Source organism: Lycium ferocissimum, chromosome 4 (genome assembly GCF_029784015.1).
Source record: "Lycium ferocissimum isolate CSIRO_LF1 chromosome 4, AGI_CSIRO_Lferr_CH_V1, whole genome shotgun sequence".
Classification (NCBI taxonomy): Eukaryota; Viridiplantae; Streptophyta; class Magnoliopsida; order Solanales; family Solanaceae; genus Lycium; species Lycium ferocissimum.
The window spans coordinates 29,125,240-29,136,353 of record NC_081345.1 but is presented as its reverse complement, the minus strand read 5'-3'; the positions used below and the strand labels follow the sequence as shown (position 1 = coordinate 29,136,353).

The 11,114-nt window shown below is 36.4% G+C and overlaps 1 protein-coding gene across 4 annotated transcripts; it reads left to right on the top strand.

Annotated features, from left to right (window-relative positions):
* Nucleotides 1-108: 108 nt before the first annotated feature.
* LOC132052159 (mannosyl-oligosaccharide 1,2-alpha-mannosidase MNS1-like) lies at nt 109-9,824 on the top strand. 4 transcript variants are annotated; one of them, XM_059443537.1, is made up of 12 exons: nt 109-484; nt 3,114-3,226; nt 3,870-3,935; nt 4,056-4,227; nt 4,959-5,048; nt 5,199-5,323; nt 5,467-5,532; nt 6,544-6,652; nt 6,744-6,842; nt 7,361-7,441; nt 7,537-7,707; nt 9,180-9,824. In XM_059443537.1, the coding sequence occupies exons 1-12, from the start codon at nt 332-334 to the stop codon at nt 9,438-9,440; spliced, it is 1,506 nt and encodes a 501-aa protein (XP_059299520.1). In that variant the 5' UTR covers nt 109-331; the 3' UTR covers nt 9,441-9,824. The 4 variants fall into 4 exon arrangements, with proteins under 4 accessions (XP_059299520.1, XP_059299524.1, XP_059299521.1 ...); XM_059443541.1 differs by having other exon boundaries at nt 351-489; XM_059443540.1 differs by lacking the exon at nt 109-484 and adding an exon at nt 496-1,579.
* Nucleotides 9,825-11,114: the final 1,290 nt, after the last annotated feature.

Sequence of the window (11,114 nt, the reverse complement as noted above, 5' to 3'; positions counted from 1 at the left end):
AACAGTGATGGGGGATGTGGTAGAGGGTGGGTGGAAGGCATAGATGGGCGGTCCATCTGTGTTCTGGCAGGTGTATGCTGTCGCGACCAATGTTATTTTTAGGGCTTGGTAGGTCTTTGTCGGAAAAGAGCATATATGAACATCTCTTGTTTTGCAAAGTCATCTGGTTTTCTATTGTTTGTTGTTATTGCTTTCAAAACTCATAGGGTATCAAATATTTCGCTCTGTTTTCTTCATCATGATTTAATTGCTGGCTTTGTTTCCATCAATGATCTTGCTGCCATTGTAGCTGGAAGAGTTGAAGAATGGTCGAAGTGTATCAGGTGAAAAGATGAATTTTAGTCGCAGTGGTGGTGATGGGGGCAAGAAAATGGATTTCGCAGATGATCCCATTGATGCTCAACGAAGAGAAAAAGTGAAAGATGCTATGCGTCATGCCTGGAGTTCATATGAAAAATATGCATGGGGCCACGATGAACTTCAGGTCAGGTTGTTGCTCCTATAAGTTTTCTTTGTACAAAGATTTCCCTGTTCCATTGTATTTAGTCATTCAACAGTCATATCTTTGGTGGAGGCATCTCAGTAGGGCGTTTAAATGGTTTAGCTGTTGATTGATGTTCTTCTATTTTCTTTCTCTACTTTTTAAAGTTTCGAGTGATAGTGAACAATTTCTATGCTTTACCTTAAGGTGACCATTTAAACTGAAAGTCTTCATATTTTCTCATCCTTTAATATTTCATCAGAAGATGTTGGATCAAGCTTTTCTACTTCATCAGAAGATGTTGGATCAAGCTTTTCTTTCTTTTTTGCTTCATTCCAATCATAGAACAATTTAGGTCCTGAAATGTATTTCATCCTTTTTGGTGTATGTTCTTTTGATCAAAGATTTTTTTTTTTTGGTGTATGTTTTAGGTTTTATTTGGCTACAAGTTGAGGACTAAGCTATACCTACCTGGATAAGGTCTTTTTATTTGAACTAAGTTATATCTTGTACTCAAGATTACTGATAAAAATATATTTGTTCTCAAGCGTTTCTCAAATGCGTTAAAAAAGGAGTTACCTCAAAATTTAAATATGTAAAAAGTGAAGTCTCAAATATGAATAATATCTTGTACTCAAGATTACTGGTTAAAAAAGGTTTTGTACTCGAGGGTTTCTAAAATGCGTTGAAAAAGGAGTTACCTCAAAACTGAAGTATGTAAAAAGTAAAGTCTCAGTTATTTATTACTCCCATTTTACAATTTTTCTCCAAATACTCTCACTTGACATGAATGGTGAGATTGGTCATTCCAAAGTGACTACCTCTTTAGCTAGAAATCTTGTCTTTCTTTACTTTAAGTTTGTCTTTTTGCGATTGATCTAACGGAAAATTCTCTGAGTTGCTTTGCACTTTATAATAACTCATTTACCCCTATGTCCACTCTTTGAGTAAACATGAAGTAACATATCATTGTTTCTCATCTCAAGAATCCTTTCATGTCGAAGTAAGGTTTTAGAACACTAGGAGTTATCTTGATGGGGGAAGATTATTCATACAGTTAGATTCTCGAGAAGTTCATCGAAAATTTTGAGTATCCTGGTAATGAAGATAACACTATGATCCTGTAAGCTCTTTCTATGATCAAGCTTTGAGGGAGCAGCATTTGGTGCAATCAAAAGTGAACTTCAATCCTCTGCATTTAACTTCTCTGTGAAATATTGAACAATCATTTATGGAGAAAGGAAATGAGCACTGCAATAATTATATTGTTTTTTTTTTATAAGGCACAATAGTTATATTGTTGCACACGACATTTCTTGTCGTTCTTAAAAAGGTTGTCTGTGAGGGAGGAGTATTCGGTTAAAGCTTTGAGGGAGTTTCATATGGTGCAATTAAAAGTGAAAACTTCAATCTTCTGCATTTGCAATAGCTTCTCTGTGAAATATTAAACTGTTCATTTATGGAGAATCATTTGGTTAAAGCTTTGAGGGAGGATCATATTGTGCAATCAAAAGTGAAAACTTCAATCTTCTGCATTTGTAACAACTTCTATGTGAAATATTAAACATATCATTTACGGAGAAAGTATGCACTGCAAGAAGTACTTTGTTTCACAAGATATTTCTTGTTCTTCTTAAACGGCCTCTGTGAGGTAAAATCTTTGGGGGAGGCTCCTATGGTGCAATTAAAAGTGAAAACTTCAATCTTCTGCATTTGTAACAACTTCTATGTGAAATATTAAACATATCATTTACGGAGAAAGTATGCACTGCAAGAAGTACTTTGTTTCACAAGATATTTCTTGTTCTTCTTAAACGGCCTCTGTGAGGTAAATCTTTGGGGGAGGCTCATATGGTGCAATTAAAAGTGAAAACTTCAATCTTCTGCATTTGTGATAACTTCTCTAACAGTTCATTTATGGAGAATCATTTGGTTAAAGGTTTGAGGGAGGATCATATTGTGCAATCAAAAGTGAAAACTTCAATCTTCTGCATTTGTAACAACTTCCATGTGAAATATTAAGCAATCATTTACGGGGAAACTATGCACTGCAATAAGTACTTTGTTTCACAAGATATTTCTTGTTCTTCTTAAACGGCCACTGTGAGGTAAAATCTTGGGGCAGTTTGTTTATGATTAGGGTATCTCTGCCTCCGAGTAATATAGATTTATGTTGAACAGTTCCTATTCTTGATGGAATCGCGTAGCTTCATATACAATTTTGTTTGACTCTCTGCTAACCTTTTTCTTTGTCTTCATTTGACTGAACATTTGATTTAAGAACAAATTCACCCTGAAGCTCATACCGGTTTGCTTTCCAAAAATTCCTGAAGTACCCTATAGGCGGACTTAGACGGTCAAATTTTCTAAGAGACAGGATCTATGTGGAATTAATTCTCTTTGACTTTTGATGGTGATATAATATTTTATGAGAATCAGAAAGGAAGTGAAAATCTGGCAGATAGTTCCTTTTTTTATTTGTTGTTCAATATTTAATCTAAGAGGCTGCTAATTTGCCTTGATACTTTTCGATCTACTTCTGCTACGTTCTTGTGGTACTTTAGATATTAATCCTCTGTTTGACAAGTGCCTGCAACCATTTGATTGTCGTGCTAAACTTTTGCAATGCCAGCCACAAACAAAGAATGGTGTTGACAGTTTTGGTGGTCTTGGTGCAACATTAATTGATTCTCTTGACACACTATATATCATGGGCTTGGATGAGCAGTTTCAGAGAGCTAGAGAGTGAGTTATTATTTTCTTGCTTCTAAAAGCCTCGAGTTTATCTTTCTTATCCTAGATTGAAGCTTTATTTATGTGAATAACAGCTTTGTGTATGTGGACATCCCATCTTCTACTTTATCTTATTTGGCGCTGATCCTCCTCTGCACACAATAACGATGGCTGTGCTTGGCAATATTACTCATGGTCTCAGTTTTGTCCTAAAGAAGAAAATGAGTTGCTAAAATTTTATTTAAACATGAATACGAATCACCAGAATCAAGTAATGATGTATGCGATAAAGCTAAAATGCATCTTGAGTTAGTAATATCTTTTATACTACTTGTCATCTCTCCGATTAAAGTATGCAGTTATCCCAACCTGCCTCCTGCCCAACACCCAATTTCCCCAAAGTCCTCACTCAGAGAGAGACTGCTTAGAGTTCTGTGTTTCCTTGGATTATGGATTTTATGTGTGGCATCTCGACTTCCCAAAATCATTGAAGTGTCAGTTTCATATCCCTTTTACTTTTAGGTTTTAGGGTTTATGTATTACATTCTTTTATCTATGAAACAATATTGCCAAGTGGAAGACATTTGTAACTTTCCATATTTTTGTGCTTCATGTAAGAGTTGATTGCTTGTGGCTAACAAGGAACTGATGGCAGGTGGGTTGCAAACTCCCTGGATTTCAACAAGAATTATGACGCCAGTGTTTTTGAGACAACCATAAGGTTGCTTTATAAGGTTTAATATGCTTTCATAATGAGTTTGCTTAGATTCCTGACATCCATCAGCTTAGATGTTATATTTCTATGTCTTCACTGATTAAATTCTATGTAATTCAATAACAGAGTTGTTGGTGGACTGCTTAGTGCATATGATCTCTCTGGTGATAAGCTTTTCCTAGATAAGGCTAAAGATATTGCTGACAGACTGTTGCCTGCATGGAATACGCCCACTGGCATCCCTTACAACATTATCAATTTGTTACATGGGAATCCACATAATCATCGGTGGACTGCGGTAATTCTGAACTCTACCAAATTCAAGTTTATTCTCTGTCTAGTATAAGTGTATACTCAAATATCTCATGCTGGACGTTATTCTAATTTTTTTTTGACAAGTCATTTGATGCTTTATCTTGCACCCAGCACCCATCTTCCATGAAGAGCATGGATGGGATCCTAGCTTGGGAGAAGAGTATCCAAAAGGGAACTGCGTGAACGAAGAATCGTGCGTTACCTTGAGAAATGCTCTAATTTTCTTAAAATATACTTAAAGGGTCTTGTGATCCACCCCTTGTTTTCTCCCAGCTGACTCCAGGTTGCAGGAGAAACATGTCCTCTGCAACTTAGCAATTTGCAGTTCTCTAAGAAACTGTCCCATATATTTTTGACTTGTTTATGCAGCCTTCCATCTTTTAACGATGTCCTTTTACTGAAATTTCTCCAGTGTGAATCCAACTCTTTTCTTCTTAAGTGCTGTTTATTTCCTTTCTTTGGGGGATATTGGGAAGCTGCAGGGTGAGGATGTTGTGCAGCCACTGGGAGAAATAGTTTTTTAACTTTTTAATTTTTTCCTTTTAAACACTTGGACAGAGTCCTCTTTGCATACCAATGACTATTTTTTGAAATCTGAATATTTCAGGCTCATGGCATGTAATATATAATTTGCAATGCACGAACACATATACATAATGATATATCTGGAGTTTAGCGTACAATTGCTGAAACTATTGTGCTCCCTGTTCTCAGGGTCATAGTATCCTGGCAGATTCTGCCTCTGAGCAGCTTGAATTTATTGCTCTTTCGCAAAGGACAGGAGACTTAAAGTATCAACAAAAGGTATTCCCCAATAGAAGTTCTCAAAATATACTCCTGATAGCTATTAAATAAAACTAAAATATAAAATGGGCATGACAGAAAATTGATTAAGCTACACATACTTGAATCAATGTTCTGCTAGTGACCGAATGGCATATGTTCCTATTCCAGGTGGAGAATGTTATCTTAGAAATCAGTAGAACTTTCCCAAATGATGGTTTGCTGCCAATACACATTAGTCCAGAGGGAGAGACAGTTGTATACTCCACTATAACGTTTGGGGCCATGGGGGACAGGTGAATGACCTTTGATTATCTTTCCATATTACTTATCTGATAATCTGAACTGGGAATGGACTGGTATCACATATCCCTCTGTTAACTGGCATTTAGTTTTCCTTGGTTTCTTTTGTACATTATAGTAAAAGATGTTGTTTCAGCTTTTATGAATATTTACTCAAGGTCTGGATACAAGGAAACAGAACAGCTGCTGTGGGACACTACAGGTAAGAAGCTTAAGTTTAAATTTTTCTTTATTTTTCCGCTGATATTATGTATAAACTAAGGCTAGGATACTTAAGTCCTTTGTCGTGCATCATAGCCTAACAAATAGAAATGTTATTCAGATGTTTACATATATAGACCAAGATGCCCAAGCAAGAAAGACATGAATTAGACAGAACATGAAAAGAAAAAAACACTATATAGGAGTAACAATGACAACTTGCTGAAGAGTTGATGTAATCTTAATACAAAAAAACAGACCTGAATGATTAGAGCTATCTATTACCATTCGATATACTATAAATATCAGAGTAAGAGTGATTAAATTTACTGCTAAGTAACTGTTCTGCCATTTTTCATCAAAACGTTTACTGCTATTTTTAATATCGTTCTGATAAATGCATAATCTCAAAACTGAGCTGCTTGAGGAGCATTAATGAAGGCATCCTTATGTACTCCATCAGTTTTTCCTAAAAGTGCTAAACTTATAATCTTGCTTAACATGTAAATAGAGTACTCTCTTGGTGTTGCACTTTTGTACTCTTGTTATATCTTCCAAGCATCACTTTGACATAGCTCTAAAAATTCAGACACAATAATCCTAAGTTTCAAACAGTTTTGTTTTCTTATCTTCCTTGCTGGTCAAACTAGACTAGCCAAAACTACTAAATTTAGAGTAGGATGTCCTTATGGCTATTATCTTGATTAGCAGTTGTAAGCTGTTTTGCTGAAACTAATTTGAAGAGCAAAGAACTGGGGTTTCCTTTGAGAAAGCAAAGCTAGCTCCGTATGCTTTACTGATCTGAAGTGGAGGAAAATGAAATTGGTTATTGTTTGAAAGAATGTGTTTTAATTGCTTAGTTAGAACCAAAAGGATCAGAAACGTGGACCAAGTCAAAGTATATCAATGCACATATCTTTCCCGAAATTTTAAATGTGAAGGATGTTCTTTTACAAATTTTTGCAATCTCGAGCATATTAAATACAATTCTTCTCTTTAATTTTTCAAACAGAAAAATGTGGGAGACATCAATGAAAGGTCTTTTAAGCTTGGTGCGAAGGACTTCCCCATCATCTTTTGCTTATATTTGTGAGAAGGTTGGAGATTCTTTAGAAGACAAGGTGATGTATAGGGTTCAAATGGGTAGAAGGGAGTTCTGGTCATGTGTGTTATTCTAAATCATATTAATACCCTTTTTTGAATTCTATACAGATGGATGAACTTGCATGCTTTGCTCCAGGAATGTTAGCTTTAGGTTCGTCTGGTTATGGTCCTGACGAGTCTCAGAAGTTCTTATCGCTGGCAGAAGAGGTACTTTGAACTCGTAGAGCACCAAACTATGGTCTGACTTAAGTTCCTCATCAAAAAAAAAAAAAAAGTGGTCTGACTTAAGTTCTTATCTGACCATCGGTCTCTCATGAAGTTTCGCATGAGGTTGTTTAGATTACATTGGACATTATTCTGCCTACTTTGGTTTTCTTTTGTTTATTTGGTGGCGCTACAAGGTAAAGCATAAAATAACCTATGCCATATTCAAGATTCAGATTCTTTCCAGCCGCCTTTATGAATCCTAAGTTGGGCAGAGGCACATTTTGAATGTTTACCTGGTGTCATTAAACTAAGCATTTTCATTCAGCTCCTGTATGTCCTGACTTAACAATTCAACCTTCTAGCTTTCTGTTACAGATAAATTAGTGCCTTGGAAAGAAGGCACAGAGGCTCTGTAGTGGGCTTAATCTATCATATAGTGACTACTTCCACTGTTGCTCATTAGTAACAGAAAGCTTGAATATTGCTATTTCACTGCATCTATTGACCTCTTCTTGCAGCTTGCTTGGACTTGCTATAACTTCTACCAGTCAACACCTACAAAATTGGCAGGAGAAAACTATTTCTTTTATGATGGCCAGGTCGATTACTTAGTTTATTGGTACATATTTTTCATCGCTGTTTGCTTATGCTGATAAAGTATTTGTGGTTGTTTTTCCTCTTTAATGCTTTTCAGGATATGACTGTGGGCACATCGTGGAACATACTAAGGCCAGAAACAGTCGAATCTCTGTTCTACCTCTGGCGTTTGACTGGAAACAAGACATACCAAGAGTGGGGTTGGAACATATTTCAAGCATTTGAAAAGAACTCGAGAATAGAATCTGGATATGTTGGACTTAAAGATGTAAGTACAAATTCAGACTCTTTTAACTATAATAGATGATGTTTGTTCAGATTGATTCACCTCTTCAGATGATCTCTATAAGTGGGATATATGCCTTTTTCTATTTTTGGAGAACCGAGAAATCCCTGAGGACCATTGGTGCACGATCAAAAAACTCGTTGGGTAATAGGTCCACCACTCTACTGGATATATGCCTTCCTTATTATCTGCCTTTCAATGTCTTCAGCATTGTACTTTTTGTTCTCCTTTTTGAGCGTTTGCAATTCTTAATGAAGACAGTGTGTTTTAGTGTCATTGTTAGGAGGCTGTGTCTTCTGAACACACATCTTCCTAACAATAGAATTATGGTCCTATTACCCTTGAACTATCCCGAAATTGAATTATTTACTTGCTAAGTGTTGATGTGGCAGAGTGTATCTCACTCTCCTTGTTAAAAGTTTATTCTAATTAACAATATTTATACTAAAAGAAATTTTCTACATTATTCTTTTTCTGAGAAAGAAAAGAAAAATAAAAGAAAAAAGTAGAAAAATGTATCTTTTTATTTTCTTTTTATGGGTTCTTTTCTTTTTTCCTCCCCCCCTCTCTTTCTCATCACCTCAGCGCCAGCTTACCACCACCATAGCCTGTGACACTATCTCCTCCAGCACCTCTTCCACCACCACCTCCATCATCCACTATTTGCTCCATCACACCCAAAATCTCCCCCTCCCGCAAACCTCCTCCAGTACCTGCTGCACTATCTTTTCTCTAGATCTTCCCATTGGAACAACCACCATTCAAACTCATTTTTTCAATTCATAAATTTCTTAGATAAAACTCATGAAGAAAAGAACACATCTTTTTTTCTTTGCATTGGCTCAGTAAATATATGAGTCTATTCTCATTCTTAAAAGAAAAGAAGAAAAAAGAGCATGTAGACTATTCTTTGTTTAATCTTGAGATCAAAGATTGGTTTCTCAAATTTGATATCTTGAAAGCTTCCATCACATATATATGCCAACACTATCGGAGAAACATTGAGCAAGCCATCCTATCTACCTCTGACTTACGTTGCTTCTTCTCATATTTGGCTCAACTTGTTGTGGGGCAGCAGGAGCTTGACGGTCTGTCTTCTTGGAAAACCTTTTCTTTCAGTTATACAGAAAATTGTGGTAGGGAAAGCAAAATAATAAAAAGAAAAGACGGGGAAGGCCGAAACATATAAGATCCTCTTTTATCAAGATTCAAGAATGAAATTAAACTATAGGGTGGAATGTAAATTTGATGATATGTGTCAATGACTGTCAGTCATAGGTAGCTCAAGTTTGTGTTTGTTGGTAAATGGATTATTCCTTGATCCATCAGCAACTTCCCGGCATAAGGGAGTTGCTTGTGATATCTTACCAGAATTGCTTTTTCAATAATCAGGACTTGAGATACAATGATATTTTGGACATCCAATTTTAATGTGCTGTCGGCGTTTTTCCCAGGTTAACACGGGTGTGCAAGACAATAAGATGCAGAGCTTTTTTCTCGCGGAGACTCTTAAATATCTCTATCTTCTTTTCTCACCCTCTTCAGTCATTCCCCTGGATGAGTGGGTTTTTAACACAGAAGCTCACCCCATAAAAATTGTGAGCCGGAATGATCGAGCAGTGAGTTCTGGAGCTGGAAGGTCAGTTGGACAGCAAAAATCATATAGGCGGGCGCGGACCAGGAGAGAAGGTCGATTTGGTAATAAGTATAAGTAGGTTCTCACAGGTCCTCATTAGATTAGTTATTGATTCAGTATTATGGGATTCAAGTGCTATACTGCTTGGCACTTGTTCAACCAGTCACGGGATTTTATCATTGGAATCATGCTAGTGTTGGTACCTTGACAGAAGAATGTTCCATGTCGGAGAAGTTACGAGTATGTAGCAGTAGCATAGCTATTTTTGGGGATTGACGAGTTTTGTATATCATACCTTTTATTTTCTTCTTAAAATGCAGTAGGTAAATTCATTTCAATTTTCGAAGACAGTGGACCGCCTTATGACACAGATGGCCATGGTTGAAGGCTGCGAGCCTGTCCGGGTAATTGTATCCATTGGATTGGCTTAATATTTGAGATCCTAGAGCTTGTTTATCCTTCACATACCTTTTACATATATAGTACTTGTTTACACCAAATTAAGCATTTTAATTTTAGTAATTAAAAATTAAAGTAGACGTATTTTTCACTTAATTATGATTAAGTGTTAAATGTGTATATGAAAGATACTTGATTTGATATAATCGTTAGGTTGTGGTAAATTTTTACCTTTTATGTGACTCCGTCTTCACATTCTCCTACGGTGTTGCGTTAAGTTTCTTTAAGATAGTCTGTGTCGATAAACTTCAAAGGTTGTTAAGTTTCTTTAAGATAGTCTGTGTCGATGAACTTCAAAGGTTGTTAAAGGAAAAATAGAACCAAATGTAAAGGAGACGACAAGTCCGAGTCATAGTTTTTGTTCTCAAACTCGACCTCCTTCGTATAATCCTCGCGTTGTCCTTGAAATCATAATTTGGCTGAAAAGCATCAGGGTTATAGTGACATTTTTAAGAAAAGACCAGTAGACACTGTTTCTCTCATAGTAATCCTTTTGGTCTCAAATTTATGTTGCACAATTTATAAAGAAAGATTCTTGAAATATATGATTTAAAACAAACTTTAAATATTTATATAATAAATTATTTTATTAAAGGTAAAATAAAATTTTCAAGTTAAATTTGTTTACCCCAAATTGGGTAATCAATTAATTTGTAAAGTGGGTATAGGATATGTCTTTGTTAATCAGTATGTAAGTTAAAGGAAATAGAGATTGGGCTCTCAATGGATGGGCTGACCAAAGATGTAGATCTTTATAGCATCAGACATATTTATTAGCAATAATCCTTGAAAGGAAAACTGACCTTGGTAAGAGTAAATGAGGAGAGCAAGTATATGAGATTCTTTTCTTACAAATGTTCTTGAAATGTAAAGGAGCCAACCCCTCAAAGAGGGGTGTCCTATTTATAGTGCGACCCACGGGCCTCATATACAATGTGAATGAATAAAAATAATAATAACAAGGACAACAATCCGACGGCGTGGGATTTGATCGACCAAGGCCATACCGACACATTTATCGTCATGGCCGATCAGCGACAGACACTACCGACGCTATAGCCACATGAACGGCGAGCACGACCACCCACTACCTGCCAACGATTATACCGCCTAACGCCATATCGGGATCGAAGACGCTTGTTTACCAGACATGGCCCGGCCAGCTTTCAGTATAAAACATACTCCGGTTTTTCCCGAACGTCATCGGCGCGTTCACTTCTCCCATCCGTCATCACTTCACCGTTTACGCTTATATCCGGCCACCGTACACACAGATAGCCCCTCACTCTTCGTA

Coding starts and splice junctions, on each gene's coding strand:
- LOC132052159 (XM_059443537.1), top strand. CDS start 332: ATGAATTTTAGTCGCAGTGGTGGTGATGGGGGCAAGAAAATGGATTTC. Junction 485..3,113: donor GGGGCCACGATGAACTTCAG/GTCAGGTTGTTG, acceptor TTGCAATGCCAG/CCACAAACAAAGAATGGTGT. Junction 6,653..6,743: donor GAGATTCTTTAGAAGACAAG/GTGATGTATAGG, acceptor AATTCTATACAG/ATGGATGAACTTGCATGCTT.